We start from the raw sequence: 21,019 nt of genomic DNA, 5'->3' as shown, positions 1-21,019 counted from the left end.
AGATCAACCTGTGCCTGTTTCTCTGCCCTCAGGAGTGCCACGAGCAGAAGCCAGCTCGGGGGTGACAAAGTGTCCGTGCTCCCTGTGCCCTGCTGTCCCCTCCCCAGGACTCCCCAGGCCCAGCCTAAGGGGAGGGGATGGGTCAGGCTTTAACTCCTCACTACAGTGAATAAACGCTGTGTGCTTTTACCATCGCTGGTCCATTCTGATTCCATTCTCACACCCGAAACCTTCCCTGGCTCGCCTGACAACGGCGTTTTACAAGCTGGATCAGCGCTGTCTCCTGCTGTAAAAGCCAGCAGGGCAGTGAGAACCATCGAGGGCAGCACACGGGGACCCGCGGAACCCCTGACCGCAGGGAACCCTCCCTGTGACAACTCCCTGGCAGCTACCACACTGCCAGCAACCACAACCCCAGGCTGTAATCCCTCCTTAAGCACCTCGGCAATGAGAGGATTAACCAGGGATCTGCCATGGCCGTGTGCCATGGCCGAGCCTGAGAAATCCCGATGGGAATTGCCGTGCCCTCCCCATCTCCCTCCCGTCCTCCTCTCTCACACAAGGATGCTCCCGTGTGGCAATTAATATTGCTTGAAATTAATATTGTGGGAATTAATATTGTGGGAATTAATACTGCTTGGAAAATGGGTTTCAAACCACCTGCAAGCACCAGGTTTTTCAGGCTGGCAGCTGAACTGATAGAATCCTTGACATCTCTCCAATTCACCGTCCCTTCCCTCAGAGGGAAACCGACGGGAGGTTTTTGTCCCGTGCCCTCCCGACCTCCCTGCCTCCTCCTCTCCCACACAGGGATGCTCCTCCAGTCCCTGCTGTGCTCCAGCCCTGGGCTGTGCACAGCCCAAGCCCCTGTTGATGAGCAGAGCCCCATTTTCAGCCCTCACCCGTGGGAAGTGGATGGATGGGGCAGCACCTGCGGGCAGGACACCTGTGCTCAGCACTTCCGCAACACCTGGAGGCCCCAAAATCTATCCCCAAACTAACCCTTCCTGCTACAAACTGCTACCACGGTATTTTTATGAAAATCCTTTTACCAGGATATTTTCTCCTGAGAAGCTGGGAAGCTTCAGCTTCTCCATGTTTTGCTGCTTTGGAATGTGATTTGGAGAATTGTTTACACAACATGTGAAATTGTTTTTTTACTTGATGACCAATGATAGCCACTTGTGTTGAAGCTGTGAGCAGTCACAAGATTTTATTATCATTCCATTCCTTCCTTTTCTTTCCAGCCTTCTGACGGATCCTTTCCCTGTATTCTTTTTAGTATGGTTTAGCCTGGGACCCTCAAACACAACCATAACAAATATCACCTCTCAGGTGCAGCCTGGCCCTGGTCCCCAGTGGGATGTCCCTGGGGGCTCCCACAGTGACCCAGCTCTTCCAGATCCCTGTTCTGGCTCTCTCTGCTCCATCCCCCCGGCCTGCAGGGGCACAGCGTCCCCTCACAGCCCCAGCTCCCCGCACCGAGCACAGACATTACTTTTAATGATGTGCAAATTGGCTCAGGGCAAGGACAGCGGTCAATCCTGGGCTCAACACGTCGGTGAGGGAGCTGGCGGCTCTTTGTTCGGGGGCAGCAGCTGAGGAAGAGGAGGGAGGGAAGGCTGCTCTGCCCGGCGCTCCAGACACGCAGGAATTGATTTGGGATTGTTTCTGAGCAGCAGGCGATCCAACAATCAGATCTATTTCTCTTGCAGGTCTGAGTGCAGAGCTCTATTATTCATACTCTGGCTTTAAGTTATGGCCAGTGTCGTGTCAAATGTACCAATTCCAGCAGCTTTAATGGAGTTGGCCTCTGCACCCCTCGCCAAGTGGCAGCTGATATTTTCTGCCCACATCCCTTGTATCTACGAGGGGAAAATATCGAATGCTCCCTGTGGCTCTTGTTCCAGTGCCTGTGAAGGGGAGGGTTCCTGGTCCTGGTGACACCACGTGTGCCAGCGTGCACATGGCCAGGCACGTGTGGCTCCTGGCACAGCCACAGCCTGGCACTGCCACACCAGGGCACCCCAGGGCCACCTTGTGTGTCGTGACCAGCTGGGCTTTGCTCCACCAGTGGCACCCAGGGATCTCAGAGAGGAGAAAAGCCCAGCTCCACGTGCTCACAGCTTTCCTGGCCCTTTGGCCACCACTTTGCCAGCCAATGGCCAGTGCAAGCTGCCATGCTGGTGCTGGTGTGACAAGCAGCAGGACCTGACTGGGAGCCTGGGCACAGCAGGGTGCAGGATGCTCACTTCAACCAGCCCTCACTCATCAGCCTCTCTCAGCTCACACCAGTGAAATACCTGACTTGGTGGGAGGAAAAAACTTGAAATCCTGCCACTGAGAGGTTGAAGGTTTCCCCTCAGCTGCTCTTGCTGCCTTCTCCTCCTCCTGCCAGCCATGGGGAGGCTGCAGCTCCAGTGAGTGTTGTGTGCTGGGCATGGGGATGGGGATGGGGGGAGGAAATGCTTCCTGCAGGTGGGATCATCCTCCAGAGAGGTGGTAGAGCAGGGCTGCCCCTTGGGAAGAGGGCAGGAGGGTGGGTGGTGCCTGGGGTGCTGTGGGAGGCCCTCACTGTGCCACCACATCTTCCCTCCTGCACACCCCTTCCTGACCTCGGTGTCTGGGAATGCTCCAGGCAGGCCCTGAGCAGCTGGGAGGGCTCAGGGCATGTTCCCATATTCCCTGGTGGCTACACATCCTATCCATGCTCCAACACTCCCACTGCAGCTGGGGCAGAGACCCTGCAGACGTTTGGTTCATGTTCTGCTGCCGCTCAGAGCTCAGCCTTTGGTCCATAATTGAACCAAATGTTTTAAAACAAGCTTTGATCCCTTGAAAAAGGCAATTCCCCTGGCTGCCCCCATCACCATGGCACCCGTAAACAACTGGCAACCTGCCCACCTCCTAATTTTAGTAACTAATTACCTCTCGTTATCTTGCATCAGGCCAGTAGCCAGCATGTCACCAAGTGATTAATACAGTTCACACAGCAACATGAAGCTGCATCCCTCACTCACCACCAGAGTCATCCTGTTTGCCCTCTCCTTGTTTACCTTCATAAAGCAGTGAGAGAGGCAGGAAATACAAGGAATCAGTATTTACTGCTGGATGAGCAGCTGGGAAGGCAAAGGAGCAATAGGGCTGGGCCAGGAACTTCTGGAGGCAGGAGAAGTGGCTTTGAGGAATTTGTAATTAAGATTTAACCCAGGAGCCTCTAATGGGCTTGTAAATCCTCTGCATGACCAGTGCAGCCTGTGGGCTGCTGACACCCTGCAGAAGGATTTTAAACCTAAAGGTCTTGAACCACAACAAGACAGAAGGAGGATTTCTCTTAAATTGTGCAGTTTGTTTTTGGTTTTTTTTCCCATAGGTTCTCCCACAAGGCTGGGAAGGATCCATTTGCATCCTATCCCACCCCATCCCTCAGCTCCTGCTCGTGGCTGGTCACAGGATTATGCACTATAAATTAAATTGTGGTGGCTTCATCAATATCAATCAATTTGATGATACTAAAAAGAGCCTGACCAGAGGCACCAACCCTGCTGTCCAAATTAAAACAGACTGGTTTTTCACCCCTGAAATTGTCCCATTCCCTCAGCCCATGACAGGAGCATCGCTCAGTCACCTTGGGATAATGGGTGTTGGGTGGGCTTGGGAGGAGGAAACAGTGGGTGAGTGGTCTGGGGCAGGAGGGCAGCTGAGGGGGGCAGGAGAGCAGGTTTGGGGTGTTTGGGGCTCAAACTTACCGAGGGCTCAGTCCCATCCTCACCCAGGCTCCTCCAGCAGCAAGGGCAGGCAAGCACTTACAATAATGAGGTATTCAGCACTGACACTTTTTAATTCCCCAAATGATTAACTTGCAGCAGATTAGAGCTGGGATGGCTATTTAATTAACAGACACGTCAAGCTTGCTTATGAGTCATTAAAAAAACCCACCCTAATGATTGACTTGTTAATACGGAAGAAATCAATTAGATTTTTTTTTTATTCCTCCTCTGAAGTTTTCAGATCCAGCCGAAAGGAGGGAAGAAGAAAGGATGCTGGGATTCAGCAGAGCTTTATTCTTTACAGAGGAGGTTGCAGGAGCAGCTGGATGCAGGGGTTTGGAGGGTTTTTGGGAGGCAGGGACTGAGCCCTGTCCCAGGATGCAGAGGAGGATGCAAGCAACCCCTCAACACCAGGTTGGTTGTGTCAGAAAAGCTGCCCTGCCCTCCCTCAATCCCCTCACTCTCACCTCCAGGACCTAGTTCCAGGTGTTCCACCCCCCTTTCCCAAAGGCCTTTACACTGAACTGCCTGGCTCCCCGTGTGGCTTTCCCACAGAGCCTGGAAGAGGGGATGGGAATGGCTGGAGTGGGAAGGGGGATGCAGGGTGGCTGCCTTGGGGCTGGGGCAGCTCCTCAGCCCAAAGCTGGGTGTGCTGCTGGGTTATTGCACGGGGTCCTGCAGGTGCTGAGTTCATGATGCACCCAGGGAAAAGTGCCTTGGACAGGAAAGGCTGGACCTGAGCAGGAGTTGTCTGCTCAGAGAAGTTCAAGGGCAAAGAGGATTTGGGAGCTGCAGCCAGAGAGCCCCGAGCTCAGCAGGGTCAGGGTCGGGGAGGTTTGAAGATCTCCCGAGCACCACATCAGTGCCAGGACAGGGGAGAGCCTGTCTGACCCTCCTGCTCCCTGGGGAAAGCCCACGAGGGGTTAAATGCCTTTCTCACACACAATTATGTATTGCTGTCTTCGGAGTCTGACTTAATGCACAGGAACTCTGATTGCTCAAGTCGTAGATTGCCTCTTGACATTAATTACTATGTAAATCCGGCAGATTAACATTGTCAGATGATGAGTGGCAAGTCTCACTCGCAGTCAGTCTCCCAGGAGCGCCGCGGTTGCAGAAGTTGCCATAGCGATTTTTTCCTCTTGGAAAAAAAAAAATAAATCCCAGATAACAGAATAAACTCAAAACAAGCCAGCACATCCCTGTGCTCCCACCAGGCGCTGCTGCTCTCCCTGCTGATCCCAGAGCCTCAGCCGGACCCTGCTGGGGCAGGAGCTCAAGCTGCATTTTGACCCTTCAGTGGGTTTAATGCTCTTCAAGTGCCTGTCTGGCTCCTCTTAATGCTTCATGCCTAAGTGGCCGTGATGGGGGGCTCATCCTTCCTCCACAGGAGCTGCCTGGCTCGGCTCCCCCAGCTTTGGTCACTCTGTGCCCCCATGGGGGCTCATCCCTGCTCCCCAGGATCTGCCTGGCTTTGCTCTCCCAGCTTTGGTCACTCTGTGTCACCATGGGGGGCTCATCCCCCCTCCCCAGGAGCTGCCAGGCTCCTGCTCCTCTGGCTTTGCTCATTCTGTGCCCCCTTCACACTGCTGGGCACAGTCCTGGCAGGCAATGTGGTGCTTTTTGGGGAACAGAAAGCCCCTCTGGGTCTGCTTGAGGAGGATATTTGATGTTGTTATCCCAGTCTCTGAAGCCAAACAGTGCAAAGAAAAGGGAAAAAACCCTCGTTTTTCACTCAAGATGAAAGATGCATGAGCAGAACGAGCAGAGCTGCTCACCGAGGAGTCAGGGGCTTTGAAGGTGAGCTGAAAGCTCCCTACATAAATTGATAAACTGCCTCAGATCTGTGGTCAGGAGAGCACAGGCAGCCGGCTGCAAGCCTCGCTGTGCCCGGGGGTGCTTTGGCCTGACCCCCCAGCCCTGTGCCCTGGCTCATGTCAGCCCTGAACTGCCAGGTGGGTGCCTGAGATGCCCCCGGGGTCTCTCTGGTCCAAGATCTCCTTGCCAGTGTTCTCCCGCAGGTCACCCAGCTCCCAGGCACTGAAACAGGGGTCCCCAGGGCCCCCCAAATCCCACTTCTCCCCCAGGCTGAGCCTGGATCAGCCTCTGCTCCCCAGGGACAGACCGCGGGACTGGGTGGGCTCTGCAGCATCACCACCACCTCTGCGTGCCCTGAGGGAAGTTGCACGACAGAGGTTGTTTATTGCCTTTGAAAGGCAAGAATATGCTCCTCATCCATGTCACACTTCTAAAAATACCAGACGTGTTGCCCCGACTCTCCTCTCGTGAGCTAATGACAGCTGAGGAGCGACGTCTGTATCATAATGGATGAGAAACAAGTGCCTCTGTACCCGGGAGAAGGCTGATTATTTTACTGGCAAGATGCATTAAAAAATGCCTTGTGACACAAAGTAACATTAATGTCAGCAAGCGGCAGCGCGGCGCCTCCGGGGAGCCCCGCTGCTGTCACCCTGATTAAATTAGCGCGTTCCCCGCATCCAGCCGCACATCAATATTCATGTCGGGGTGTGCCCGAGCCAGGCTGCCGCGCCTGACAGCCCCGAGGAGGCGAAACAGCTCCGCCGCGGGATGCAGGAGCGGATCCAGGGGTGGTTGCCCTCCAGGCGGTGCCCGAGCATCCTCCTCTCCATCCCTGCGGTGCTGCATTTTAGTTAAATGGAACGCTCATTGGCCCAAGTCTCATTCCGCGCCCACTTTGAATCTCCCCCTTAAGCGGTGAGAGGGAGACCAGGCTCCCTCTTGGCCCCTCTCTCCCCTAGGCTCTCCCTCCCCCTTCCCCCTCTGAAACCATGTTGCCCCCGGGGGTGGGATCCCCAATAAACCCTCATCTAATTGGGGTGCCCCCCCCCCCCCAAAACAAACTGCTACACATCCCCAGGCCTCAAGAGGGGCAGGGATGTAGCCAGGGCGATGCCCTGGAGTGATGCTCCACAGGGAATTCCTGCTTGGTCCACGGGGTCTTCCCTCAGCAAAGAGAATTTTCAGAATGAAATTAATTTTGGAATGAGAACATGCCAGACCCCCTCCGTTTGGCTCGGTGTTTCCTGCTTTCAGAAGCCCCAGCCCGTGGGAATTGACAGTTCCTGGCTGGAATGCCCATGCCTGGAGCTGCTGCAAGGATCTCCTGCCTCTCCTCAGAAGGTAATTATGCCCTACTGGGCTCTGCAAAATTCATGGCTATAAATGTCTCCGCACGGGGAAGGTGCTGTAACTCATGAAGAATCAAATGCCAAAATGCTGCTGAGGAAAGGCCGGAAAGAGCTTTAATTGCCCCAATGAATCAGTGTCATCCCAGGCTTCCCAGGCATCACCGCTGCACATCAGCCCTGCTGGCAGCCTGGCCTGGGGATGTGTTTCCAGAAGTGCTGCCAAGCAGGCAGCTGTGGATCCTCCTGCCAGCTCCCACCCCTGTGAGTGCAGCATCAGTCCTGTGCAGGGCCAGCCCTGGCTCCCAGTTTGCCCCCATAACCTCTCCTGGATGCAAGAGCAGGATCTCCTCATCTCCAGGAAGGAAAGCAGAGGATGAGCAGAGCCTGGGGAGCTGCAGGGACACCCCAGCACTGCCAGCTCCAGCCTGGGATAACTCTTCCATAACTCTGCTGCTGCAGGGGGTGGTAACGAGTGAGAACAGGCTCAGGGCAGTTTAAGGAGCTGTGCAGGGGCTGCCCTGAGCTGAGCTCTCTGGAAGGTGCCAATCTGCTGGGTGAGAGAGCCTGGACTCGCTTTGTTCACATGGGAGCTGCCACCCACCGGAAGCATTGCCTGTAGGACCTCAGACTGGTTTGGGGTGGAAAGGGCCTTAAAACCAATCTCATTCCACCCCCTGCCATGGGCAGGGACACCTCCCACCATCCCAGGGTGCTCCAAGCCCTGTCCAGCCTGGCTTTGAGCAATGGGGCAGACACAGCTTCTCTGGGCAACCTGTTCTAGAGCCACACCACCCTTCCAGGAAAGATTTTTTTCCCAATATCTGGTCTAAACCTGTTGTCCTTCAATTTAAAACCATCTTTTTGGTGACCCCAGCTCCACCCTCAGTTCAGGGCTGACTTGCCAAGGGATCCAAGCACTGGCACTGGCACTGCTCCTGCTGCCATTGCCACAGCTGGGGTCCTGTGGGCTCCCAGTGTGGTTAACAACTTTTTTAAAACTGAACTCCCTGGGAACTTGTTATTCCAGAATTGCAGCCATTAAGGGCTTGTTAATATTTATGAAATAATTAATAGATGCACCTCTGTTCTTCAATAACTCATGTAAAGTTGTGCTGGGGAAGGGGGTACTGGGTGTTCTGCTCAGAGCAGCTCAGAGCAGGAGGAGCCCTTAATTATGTATTAAACACACACAGATTTATTGCACAAAGTTATGAAAAACAAAGGCATTTAATTTTAGAAATAATGAGGCAAGTTCTGCTACCTGGAGAGCCGTGTTAATGAGGAAACTGGCTGTGGAGCTCTGCTCCAAGGAAAAACATTTCCAGGGGCCTGGACCCATTGTGGTGTGCTCGCTCTTTATGTGGGAGGTTCCGTGCTCAGCAGGGCAGGGGTTGGGAAGGGCAGGCAGGGCCACCCCAGTGCACACACACAATGCTTTCTGGGAGCTTTCCCAGTACCAGCTCCTCTCCCTGAGCCCAGGATGTTCCTTTGCTCCAGGGACCCCCGTGCAGGTGCCCCCCACGCAGGCTGAGGGTCTCTGGAGTGGCACCGAGGCCCTGGTGGCACACGCACAGACTGCTGCCCAAACCACGATCCGTATTTTCAATTTTCCAAAAGATTATGTTTTCATCTTAAAAGATGTTGTCTGCTGCTTTTTGACCTGAATAAAGTGGAAGGCAATAGAATCCAGATGAAATATATATCCACATTAATCTTACACAGCCTGGCGCTGCTTCCAGGTGCTGCGCCAGGAGCAGATCCACTTACAATCAGGTGCCCACCTGGGTCTGAGTGATTCTCACTCTGATTTAACAGCATTAAATGCTGCTGTAAATGCAGCTGGTCCCAGTGTAGGGAGCACAGCTTCCCCCTGGGAGGGGGCTGGAAAAGCTCAGGGGGATGTTTTCCCTGAGCAACGTCCATGGCAGGGGAGGGGTGTGACCCTGTCACCTCCAGACATCAGAAGGTGACAGTGGGGTTGTCGTGGCAGCTCTGGTCCAGGCTGGGCCATGCAGCTGCTGCCAGCTGGGCAGAATGGTGCTGTGCCCAGCAGGATTCTGTGCTGCGCAGTGGGGACACAGCCTCAAGCTGCACCAAGGGAAATTTAGGTTGGATATTAGGAAAAGGTTTTTAATGGAAAGAGAGATAAAATTCAGGAATGGTCTGCCCAGGGAGGAGGTGGAGTCACCATCCCTGGGTGTGTTTAACAAAGCCTGGATGTGGCACTGGGTGCCAGGGTTGAGTTGAGGTGTTGGGCTGGGTTGGACTTGATGAGCTTGAAGGTCTCTTGCAACCCAGTGACTCTGTGAATTCTGTGACTGATGCTGTGATGAGGGGATGATGCTGTGCCCAGCAGGATGGTGCTGTGCTGGGCAGGATTCTGTTCTGCCCAGTGGGATGGTGCTGTGCTGAGGGGATGATGCTGCACTGAGCAGGATGGTGCTGTGCCCAGGGGGATGTCACTGTGCTGAGCAGGATTATGCCACCTCAGCATTTGGACAGGCACTTCCACCTGGATTTTGGCAGCAGGGGAGGTTGCCAGGAGCCCACGGCAGGGGCCAACCCGCCCACCTCAGCCAGCAGAGAGCATTCATTTTGCTTTGTATCTCCTCAGTTTCCTCCTGCAATTTGCATTTCAAAGCCTCTCGTGTGCTGCCTGTGTCCCCAGACAGCCCTTGTGCAGCCACAGGAGCTCCAGGCCAAGGTGAGGGGCACTCACAACCTTCACAGACACAAATCCCTGCCAGGGACAGGCTGCATCCCCCAAGCCAGACCCCAGAGCCAGGCATGGTGAGGCTCCAGCTGTAGCAGGAGAGAGTACTGGGGGAAGGACAGGGAGAAATTGGATTCAGAGGCAGCAAATGCAGCTCCCCAGAATGGATGTACATTTTCATTATACACTGAGTAATTGGTGGTAATACAAGAGATATGGGCAGTATCATTATAGACCAGGCTGTGCTGGAGATGGATTATCATCATCTGTCATTATCTGGGCTTCCTTGTGGCTGCTAAAATTGTAGAACATGATTTTAATAACCCTGGAAGGCAAGAATCATTTTTCTTTTGTCACTTAACAACTTGGCCTCATTCACTGATACCTTTAAATAAGAAGGGGGGATTAATTTCTAGTGGGATAAATGCAGACCTGGTTGTTTCCTCCTCTCCTCATTTGCAAAGGGGCCCCCTTCCATGCCTGACAGCTTTCAAGGAAATTGCAGATAATGGGGACAGGATGTCAGCGTGGAACAGGGGGCACAGGATCACCCGGAGACAGGTGGTAGTGCTGACACAGTGCCAGCCCGGGGACCCTCGCCCTGTGCCCCCCAGGAAGGGCACTGATGGCACTGGGAACCACAGCCTGAGGCTCAGGGAGTCTTGCCCAGGAGATTTGGGCAGTCTCAGAGCCATCAGGGTGGTGCAGGCATCCCAACCTTCAGTCCCACCTCACAGGGCACGGACACGGAGCCAGGGGAGCTGTGTCACTCCTGACCCCCCTGGACACTGTCAGGCTCATTTGGGGATATTTCATCTGTCACTCCTCTTGGCCATGGAAAAAGCCAGCAGCAGGAGAGGGACAAATCAAATTACAAGGCAGCTAATGAAAATAATGGGGAATAAAGCACTTTTGGAGGCTGCTTGGTTGGATTCCTATTTCCCTGTGTCACTGGGTTCAAGCAGGGATGTTTATAACCTCACAAGGACATTTCATTGCCTTTGTGATTAGCTCAATTGAGTGTGGATTTTTTGCTCTCCCAGATCTCAGCCCCTGGAAGAGGAGAAGTGCCAGCTCCAAGTCACATTCCTGCCCCACAGCTCGAGCACCCAGAGCCCCCCTGTGCCTTCCAGGGGCCTGGCACTGGCAGCATGTCCCAGAGTGACATGGATGGGGAATGAAGGGGGTCTCCACAGCCCAGATGGGGGGTTCATACAGCAGGAGCAATGAGGGAGCACTTGGGAGAGCTTTGCCCCTTTTCCATGCAATGCTCCAACCATGAGCAGCTGTCAGTGCCTGCCTGGGCTGGCAGCCCCTACCTGCAACTATTGACTCTGAGTAAATAATCCCCAGGTATCCTTTTCCTTTTCTCCTGATAAAAGCTGGGGTTTTTTCTATTATTGTCAGAGGTGTTTATTAGAGCAGAAAAATAATAGTGCTTTGCTTGCAGCCTGATTGCTGGGAAGTGACGGGAGTGGCCCCAACAGCTGGGATCAGAGTCAGACCTGCTGCCTGGCACCACGGGCACAGCCAGGTGAGGGGCTGTGCTGGGGGGAGAGAAGCCCCTGCCCAGGTGGTTTGATGGGTGGCAGCATCAAAGTGAAATTTCTTCTCAGCAACAGCAGAAGGAGGAGATGCTTCACAAGTCTGAGCTCTGGAGTGACTCAGCAGAAAAGAGCAGGAATTTCCAGGAATATGAGGGGTGAGAGGCTGGTGCAGGGTCAGCCAAAGCTCTTGGGGAGGTTTCTCTGCCACAGACACCTGTGCAACAGAGGCAGGAATTTAAGGACAGGCAAGTTCTAGGTGGTCCCATGGAGGATCTCTCCCTCTTGCCCATCCACCCTATCAAACCACTCTGCCCAGCTGGAGCTGCAGCCCCTTGGCACCACTGTGGCATCTCGCAGAGCAGAGATGAATAATGGCAGCACATCCCACCCCTCCTCCCCTCCCCATGCCCATCAGGGCCTCCCCGGATCTGCCACACAGAAATTAATCCTCCTGCCTCATTAATTGCAGGAATGTGTCGGGAGCTGTTCAAGGTCAGCCTCCAGGACCCCTGCCATCAATCCTCTCCAAATTGCCTCGCTGGGGAGGAGCTGGCAGTGGCACAGCAGGGGGGCATCTCTGGTGTTTGGGTGACCTGAGCCTGCAGACAGAGGAGGGTCCTGCATGGGTGTCCCAGGCGTGGCTCCATGCTGGCAGGCTGCCCATGTCCCCCTGTCCCCTGGTGATGCCATTTGGAGCCAAGGATACTCTCCTGACCATCTCTGCCCACTTGATGGGGAGCCCTCTGCTCCCTCCTCATTGCTGATGGCTGAGCAAGGGGGTAGTCTGAACTAATTGCATTGGGCACCAATTAACCAGCTCTCCTCACCCATTAGAGACTGCAGAAGATTTTGCACTTAGATCTTGCATCTTACATGACTGGCAATATTCTGGTTTTTTTAGGGAATGAAAAGAAGAAAGGGAAAATCCCTTTAGGGGAGCTGGGCTTTGCTGCCTGCAGAGCTGCTACACACCAGGAATGTACTTTATTCTGTTTAAGAGCAATGATCCACCCAGCAGGGATGGAATCAGAGGCACTGGGAACAGAGAGGTTGTTGAGAGCTCCCAAGCACCGAATGTGGGGCTGCTGCCTGTGGACTGCAACCAGAGCTGCCCACAGGGTCTGGCCATGCCCAAGGGCTGCTGCCCAATGCCTCTGGACCCCATCCCACACACTGCAACCAGGGAAAACCCCACAGCTGCTTCCCCTTTCCACCTTCCCCCTTGCCTGATGGCCTCAGGCTTGGGAGGCTCCTGTGTCACAGACCGGGAGCCACGGCCCCACCACTCACCCCAAAACTGCTTCATGAGCATCCACCCTCCCTCCAAACTGTGCTCACCCTGCTGTCCTGCACCATGGCCTGTGTCACCTGCACCGTGGGACCCTCGGGCACCCAGCTGGCTCTCTCAGCCCGGCACCCCCCTCCCCACATATCCTCCTGCCCCAGCCCCTCTGCCAGGCTGGCGGGGACGCACGGCTCAGGATCCCTGCAGCACCCTGCACCCTGCCTCGTATTCCTGTCCCATGGCAGGGACGGGATCTGGGAGCTTGTGAGCGTGACTCAGAGCCGAAGGGGAACCGAGAGCGCTGACAGGGGGCACGTCTGCTCCATCCCCGCTCTGGGGCGGCTCTCCCGGCAGATTGGCACGCTCGGAGCCGCCTGGGACGAGCCTTTCCCAGCAGAGCAGGGCGAGGCGAGCCCGAGGTCAGGCGTGCGCTGGTGAGGGATGCGAAGTCCCCTCCCCGGCCCCGACCCCAGCCTGCGGCGGGGCCCCACCGGCGGCGGGCGCTTGCCGGTGTCCAGCTGGGTGTTTGCAGCGCTGCGCCCTCGGTTCCCACGGAGATGCCCAGGTCGCCATGGCTACCCACGGATTTTTTCCTGCTCGGCTGGTAAACAGCCCGCACGGCACCGGCTTCCGTCCCGAAGAGCTGGGGGTTGCTACACCCCAGGGAAATGTTGCGAGGGCAGCTCCCCAGGCCCGGGCAGGCAGTGGGCATCGGCCCTGTGCCCCAGCCCAGGCTGCTGAGCCCTCACCACACCCCTGCCAGCAGCCTGACCCCATTACAAGCAGGGCAGATTTGGGGGAAAGTGCCTTTGCTTGCACTGTCGGGCTTGTGAGGTCAGTGGTGAGAGGCCCAAGCCATCCCCTGCAGCTCTGCAGGAGGCAAAGCCAGATCTCCCCAGGCTGCTCTCCCACCACACCCTGCTCCCAGAGGGCTGCTCTGGCCCCCCAGATTTTGGCAGTGTGGGGCTATGGGAGCCCGGAGTGTGGAGATGAAACCCCGCCCCAAGGCAGAGTAAACAGCTCTTTGCACAACAGCCGCCGTGGTTGCGAAGGCTGTGAGTGTGGGAGGGTTGAGCAAACCTCTGTTTACCCCCATGCCAGCCCCGTCCCACCAGACACGGGGTTCCCCACCGGCGCTGTGTGCCAGCCTGGCACGGGTGGGCACAGCAGCTCGGCACGGCCCCAGGCAAGGAGATGTGAAATAACACAGGTTAATGGTCAGCACTGGGAGATACTGGTGGGAACACCGTGTCACGGATTGCCCTCGGGCACCTTGTGGGCTGCTCACCCTGGGGCAAGCTGGACTGTGTGGACGTGGACACAGACACGAGTGTGGGGGTGTGAGCTGCTCCCAGACAGCATCACACAGCTGGGTTTGCCTCCTGCCCCTTGAGTTGCTCATTCCCTGGCCCATGGCCTGCTGCCACTTTCCCCAGCGTCCCTCTGCCTGTCCCCCAGCCCAGCCCGGTGGCCCCAGGGCAGTTGCAGTGAGGAGCTGTCTGTGCCCGGCTGTGCCAGGTCTGGCCCTGGCGGGCAGGGTGAGGCCGGGCGCTGCTCGGGGTGCCCGCGCCCCCTGGGCTTTCCTGCCTGCGGCCAGCAAGGAGGGGGTCGCAGACATCAGGGAAGTGTTTTGCAATCACCTTCTTCAGAGCGTCGCAGCAACTAACGGCCCTGGTTTTGAGGAACTAACGGGGAAAGCAGCATGTGAGCAAACACTCCGAGCACGGCCAGCCGCCGGCTGCCGCAGCCCCGCGCTCGGAGCGGGCGGTGAGCGCTGCCGGGCACACCGGACACAGCACAGGCAGGGATGGAGCCGAGGTAGGGATGGAGGTGGGGTAGGGGTGGGTGCCACTCAGGTCCCCCTGAGCAGCACCTGATCTGCGGCTGCTGTGCCAGTCCCCAGCCTGGGACAGCCACACGTGCCAGGGGTGCCGCTGTCCCACTCGCACACTCGAGTGCTTTGTCTCCCACTGGATGTTGGCGTGGGGGTGAGGAGCTGTGGGCACCCGGAGCTGGGCACAGTGTGGGCAGCCCCTCCTGGGCCACCAACGTGGCTGGGACCCATCCGGGGCAGAGGATTCGGGCAGGGGCAGAGGCAGCCACCGCTGCCAGGGCCATTCCCAGCAGCAGGCAGGGGACAGCCGGGAGGGGCGTGGGCAGGACCCCGCAGCCCCGGCCAGTCCCGCTCTGCTGCTGTCGGTCATTCGCTTCCCTCTCCCAGCTTATCGCCCTCCGCCGCCCTCACCCGCCCTCAAACCGCAAATCTCTGCCCGGCAGCGGCTGGAGATAAAATCATCCCGTGCCTGCGGCCGGGCACAGGGCGCTGTGCCCGGGATGGGGCGCGGGGCCGGGACGGTGGCGGCGGTGCGGGGGGACCCGCGTCCCGGGGTCTCTCCGCCGCGCTTCCCACTCCAGCGGCTGTGGCGGCGCGGGCGGCGAGCCGGGGGCGGAGGTGTCAGAAGGGCTGCGGGAAGGGCTGACGCTGACAGCGAAAGGACATTCTGCTCCAGCAAGAGCCGCTGACAATGGAGCCCGGCTCCTGCAGCCCACCTCGTTCCCAGCCCTTGCCGACCCCCAGGACAAGCCGCTTTCTCCGTTCCAGGTGATGCCAAAGCCACGGAGGAGACCATGGCCAGGCGCGGTGCTGGGACACCCTTCCTGCGGCAGCTCTCCCTGCTCCTGCTCCTCCACCTGGGCGGTGAGTGCGGGGTGCATCCTGTCCTGTCCCACAGCCACACCATCCCCGGCAGCCTGTGCCCTGGCCGGGGCCCCGGGGCAGGCAGGAACAGCAGGCACGGGCAGGATGGGGCCTGGCACGTGCCCGTGCCTTGCCCAACGCTCGACTCTTCCTCTCCAGAGTGGGGGGCCCATCTAAGGGAAGAGGCTCGTCCCTATGTCCTGCCTGGGCGCTGAGGAGCTCAGATGGCTTTGTCACAGCAGTGCCCAGGATGTGACATGTTTTTCCTGCCCACAGGGACACTGGGCTGCGCCTCGGTGACTGTGAGCCCCCCCATTGTGCCCCTGGGCTCGGCTGTCAGGGCATCCTGCACCGTCCAGAGAGAGCTCTGCCACGGCTTGGAGCAGGGGAGGGTCCGGATCAGCTGGATGCTGGACAACAAGCTCGTGGCTGGGAGCCAGCGCCAGGGTCCAGGGGGCACAGAGGTGTCCAACCTCACCCTGCCCCGCTTCAACCACACTCAGGCCAGGCTGTTCTGCTGTGTGGAGTGGAATGGGACCAGGCAGCGCGTTGGCATGGCCGAGATCAGGGCGGGCTGTAAGTCTGCTGCCACTACAGATCACCCTCCTTCGCAGCAGGGACGGGCACTTGCTTAGGCTCTTTCTCCCCCAGACCCTCCTGCAAAGCCTCTCAACCTCAGCTGCGTCCTGAACCTCGGTGACTACGGGCTGACATGCCAATGGCAGCAGGGAACCGACAGCCACCTCCCCACCAGCGTCGTGCTGAAATGCACGGGGTAAGTCCTGGGACTATTGTCCCCCTGCCAAACCCCACAGCAAGGACCCCGAGCCCACTGCCCTGTCTGCTGCAGGAGCAGAGCCCAGGCAGTGACGGGCTGCACCCCGCGAGGAGGGCACAGCCACTGCACGGTGCCAAGCCGGCTGCTCCAGGTGTACCGGCAAATGGAGATCTGGGTGTCTGCCACCAACGCCCTGGGCACGGCCGAGTCCGAGCACCTCTGCATCGACCCCATGGATGTGGGTGAGTGATGGCACACAGGGCAGGGGCCGGGGAAGCTCATCAGCCATGACAGGGGCATTAAAGTGACATTAAAGCACGTGGGGCCTTCACGGGCAGGTTCTGTGATGAATGTCCTGCCGGGATGAATCTCTGCCAGCGCCGCGCTGCAGAGCGAGCAGCACACACGGCGGGTTATGAGCTGCCAGTTGACCTGCTGCACTCCACAGCTCCTGCAGCAATTGATTACCCATTTATTCAGCAGCTCTATTAATAATGGATCCCGTGCCTATAAACTATTTATAAAAGGAGCCTTCCCAGACGGAGAGGCTTATCTGCCCTGATCCGGGGCTGGGGAAGGGCTGCCGAGGAACCAGCTGAGCTCTCCCCTGGCTGTGCCACACTCTCACCCCCGAGCAGACCCAAATGTGGGGTGTCCCAGGCACCACGCCCCATGGAATCTGTTTTCTCTGCATAGGCATTAATGCAGAGCTGTGCTAGTGTTGCATTACTCTGTCCCAAGCAGGGCCACACACTGGCTCCTGTCCCTTGCCACCAGCCATTCTCCTAAATGGTTTTGGGTGGTTTCCCCCATTTCTTGCTGCAGCACCCTGGCTGCAGTTCCTAGCATTAGCAACAGGCACATGTGAGGTCGTGGCTCTGAGCCCTGCCCACCACACACCTCTCAACTCTCCCCTGCCCTTCCTACAGCCAAGCTGGACCCCCCAACCCTGCAGAGTATCCAGTCCATCCCCTTCCAGACCGACTGCATTGCCCTGGCCTGGGATGTGGCGTGGGGCACAGAGCACATGGAGCTGCAGTGTGAGCTGCGCTACCGGGCACCCGAGGACCCTGCCTGGGCCCTGGTGAGTGCTGCTGGGGCAGGGGGACCGGGCAGGAGCCAGGACCCTCCCTCTGCTCCAAGCAGTGGGAGAGGAAGGGTCCCTATGTAGTGGGACAGCAAAGTGTCCCCTGAGCCCACAGCAGGGCCAGTCCTGCCCGGGGCAGGAGCCAGCACAGCCCTCGTTTGGCTGCCATCAGGTCACGGGCATCATCGGGCAGGCCGGCACCGCGCAGCGCTGCGGCTTCCTCTTCGGCACGCAGTACCGCTTCCAGATGCGCTGCCGGCGGAGCTCAGCCTCGCCACTGGCCTCCTGGAGCGAGTGGAGCCCCAGCAGGAACTACACCACCCACGAGAAAGGTGAGTGTGAGGCACCCGCGGGGTGTCCTCTGCCCAAGGAGGCGGCACAGCACTGGGGACACACAGCACAGCACTGGGGACACATGGCATGGTGCTGGGGACACATAGTACACTGCTGGGGACACAGGGAACAGTCCTGGGGACACCTGGCAGAGTGCTGGGGACACATGGTACAGTGCTGGGGACACAGGGAACAGTGCTGGGGACACCTGGCAGAGTGCAGGGGACACATGGTACAGTGCTGGGGACACATGGCATGGTGCTGGGGACACATGGTGCAGTGCTGGGGACACAGGGAACACTGCTGAGGACACAGCACAGCACTCAGGGCATAGGGCACAGCGCTGGGGACACAGAGGGAACAGTGCTGGGGACACAGGGAACAGTGCTGGGGACACAGGGAACAGTGCTGGGGACACATGGCAGAGCACTGGGAACACAGGGAACAATGCTGAGGACAGAGCACAGCACTCGGGGCATAGGGCACAGTGCTGGGGACACAGGGCATAGCGCTGGGGACACACGGCACAGCACTGGGGACACAGGGCACAGTGCTGGGGGCAGAGCCACATGGGCCCCTCTCAGTTTCTCCCGTCCCCCTCCCGTTGCAGCCCCCACAGGGAAGCTGGACGCGTGGTGGGGGGCTCAGCCGGCCGAGGGGCGGCTGGAGGTGCAGCTGCGCTGGAAGGTGAGCAGGGGGACGGGGGGCACAGCCTGAGATCCCCGCAGGGACTGACACCCACCCGCCCTGCCCACACCCAGGCCCCACGGCAGCGGGAGGCCAACGGGCGAGTGCTAGGCTACCGCGTCACCCTGAGCCCCCGGAGGAGGGGCAGGGACCCCCCCACCATCTGCAACACCACCCACACCCAGTGCAACTTCTCGGTGCCCGCGGCGACCAGGAGGGTCTATCTGTCAGCCTACAACGCTGCCGGCGAGTCGGCACCGACCGAGGTCATCCTCCTGGAGAGGACAGGTGAGGGCAGTGCCCGAAAGCTCCGCGTGTCCCCAGGGCTCTGCTCGCCCCGAGCAGGCTGCACAGCCAGGGCAAGGAGAGGGCAGACTCCAAACCCGGTTGTACAGAGGGAGAGGTGCTCCCCTCTCCCACCATCCCGGCTGTTTGTCCCACGCAGGTCAGCCCCTGGCCGGGCTCCGGGCCGTGCCCGGGGGCGAGCGCAGCCTCTGGGTGCACTGGGAGGCACCGCTGGCCCCGGTGATCGCCTACGTGCTGGAGTGGCAGCGGGTGGCAGCAGAGCCTGGGCACTGCAGCGCCTGCTGGCAGATGGAGCAGGACGGGGCAGCCACCACAGCCCTCATCCAGGGTAAGGGGGGCTGCCAGGGGGCCCTGATCCTCTGGTCAGCTGTCCCAAAGGGTTGGCACCCATCCTGACCAAACCAGGACCCAGCCCTGCCCCCAGCCCACTCCCCACCCTCCCTGTTTCCTCTGGATCCACCCCCAGGTGGGTGGGGGTGCCGTGGTGCTGGGGGGTCTCAGCAGTGCCTGAGCTCCCGGCCCCCTCTGCTCTCCATTGCAGATGGCATCGAGCCTTTCCAGCGCTACAACATCTCACTGTACCCCCTCTACGAGGGCACTGTCGGGGTGCCCATCCACACCACAGCCTACTCCCAGCAGAAGGGTATGTGGGAAGGGTGTCCCACCACCAGAACTTTGCCCTCCCAAAAGGAGGAACCACCTCTTCCCCATGTACCCCAAACCCAGGGGCTGTACCAGAGAGCTCAGCCTGGGGGGCTGGATTTGTCTCATCTCTGAGTGAGCTCTCAGCCCCCCTGCAGCATGGACAGGTCCTGATACCCACACCTTGGGAGTGGGACCCCCCCATCAGTTCCCACCTGCAGCAGTGGCTCTGCTCAGCACTTGGTCCCCCCCTGTCCTGATCTTTCCAGCACCATCCCATGCCCCCAAGCTTCACCTGAAGAGGATCAGCAAGTCAGAGGCCGAGCTGTGCTGGGAGCCACTGCCAGTGGAGATGCAGAACGGCTTCATCACCAGCTACACCATCTTCTGGGCCAGCAGCATCACCAACGTGGCCAGTGAGTCCTGTGTGCAGCACCTCTGACCTGGCCCTCTGTCCCACCTCGATGTGCTGGGTGGAGATATCAGGAGTCCTCCTCAGAGAGGGTCAGGGGGTTCTGTGGGTCCCTCACAGGGCTCCCTGCCAGCAGAGACCTGGGGGCTGTGCAGGTGGGGCCATTCTGCCACACCAAGAGCCCCGTGTGTCCCCAGGTGCCACCGTGAATCCTTCCCTCAGCTCCTTTGCCATGCGGGGGCTGAAGCCATCCACCCTGTACAAGGTGCACATCATGGCATCCACGGCTGCTGGCAGCACCAACGGCACCAGCCTGACCCTGGTGACCACAGTGCTGGGTGAGGGCTGCGGCCACCCGGGCGAGGGGGACGTGGGAGGGGACCTGCAGCCCCTGGTCCTGCCCTGGCATCGTGGCACAGCGCAGCTGGCAGTGCCCACTGCATCTCCCTGTGACCCTGTCCCTCTTCCCAGACGACAGCGAGATCCAGTTCCTCTTCCTGAGCCTGGGGCTGGTCTTTGTCGGGCTCATGGTGTTGCTCATCTGCTTCCAGAAGAACGAGCGGTGAGTAGCAGAGCCCTGCCCGGGCTGGGCTGCCGCTGCCGCAGGGTGGCCTTGGAGAGCTGCCATCCCACCGGGAGCCAGTCCAGCACTGAGGCCACCCATTCCAGCCCTCCTGGCTGAGCCCCCTCACCCCCCTGGTCCCCAGGATGAAGGAGCAGCTCTGGCCCAGCGTCCCCGACCCCGCCAACAGCAGCCTGGGCAAGTGGGTGCCGGCAGCGGTGCCGCAGGTGAGACCGAGCGGCCGCTCCCCCATTGCCCAGCCAGCGCCTGGCCCCCGGGAGGGACAGCAGGGACGGCTGGCACCGCCCGTGACCTCCCGCTGCTCCCCAGGAGCCGCTCCAGCTCCTCGCGAGGGAGCCCGGCCCGGCCGCCATCTCCACGGTCACTGTGCTGGAAGGGGAACCGGGCAAGCAGCCGGGGAAGGAACCCCCCGCCCTGGCCGCCGCCCCCCCGGCGCTGCCGCGGCCCTACGTGCGGCAGGAGGGTCCCGGGGAGCCGGTGCAGTACGCGCGGGTGGGCGGCGCGGGGTACCGGGGGCAGCGGCTGCTCCCCGAGCCCGCTCCCCGCTTCTACGAGAACCTGCGGGGCCGCGGGGACGGCGGCGGCGGCGACTGGGGGTTCCTGGAGGAGCCCCCCGCCACCTTCCCGCTGCTGCAGGGGCTCCGCATCGGCGGGGCCGAGGAGCTGCACGAGTGCCGGGCGGACTAGCGCGGGATGCAGCCGGGCAGCGGCAGCCCCGGGCTGCGGGGTCCGCCCGCGGGGCTCTAGCCGCACCCCGGGGCGCTGCCCGGCTCCGCCCCGCTCCGTGTGCGTGTCCCCTCCCGACCGCCTGCCTCCGAAATAAACCGGGACGTGCTGAGAACAACCCGGGCGGCTCTGCGGGAAGGGAACGGGGATGGGGACAGGGACAGGGACAGGACGGGGACCAGGATCGGGCAAGGAAGGGGACGGGACCGAGACAGGGATGGAGATGGAGATGATGGAGATGGCGATGATGGAGGTGGAGATGATAGAGATCATGGAGATGAT

General features: G+C 59.2%; 1 protein-coding gene across 1 annotated transcript; it reads left to right on the top strand.

Annotated features, from left to right (window-relative positions):
* Positions 1–14,183: 14,183 nt before the first annotated feature.
* On the top strand, positions 14,184–20,842 carry CSF3R (colony stimulating factor 3 receptor). The gene is made up of 16 exons (XM_041417676.1): positions 14,184–14,303; positions 15,088–15,183; positions 15,460–15,759; positions 15,835–15,958; positions 16,034–16,203; positions 16,891–17,045; positions 17,221–17,380; positions 17,992–18,068; positions 18,143–18,356; positions 18,514–18,702; positions 18,916–19,017; positions 19,286–19,432; positions 19,626–19,766; positions 19,900–19,990; positions 20,136–20,217; positions 20,321–20,842. The coding sequence occupies exons 2-16, from the start codon at positions 15,114–15,116 to the stop codon at positions 20,696–20,698; spliced, it is 2,400 nt and encodes a 799-aa protein (XP_041273610.1). The 5' UTR covers positions 14,184–14,303; positions 15,088–15,113; the 3' UTR covers positions 20,699–20,842.
* The last annotated feature ends 177 nt before the right edge of the window (positions 20,843–21,019 follow it).

This window comes from Onychostruthus taczanowskii, unplaced genomic scaffold (genome assembly GCF_017590055.1).
Source record: "Onychostruthus taczanowskii isolate IOZ18803 unplaced genomic scaffold, ASM1759005v1 scaffold56, whole genome shotgun sequence".
Lineage (NCBI taxonomy): Eukaryota > Metazoa > Chordata > Aves > Passeriformes > Passeridae > Onychostruthus > Onychostruthus taczanowskii.
This window is presented reverse-complemented; position numbering and strand designations above follow the sequence as displayed.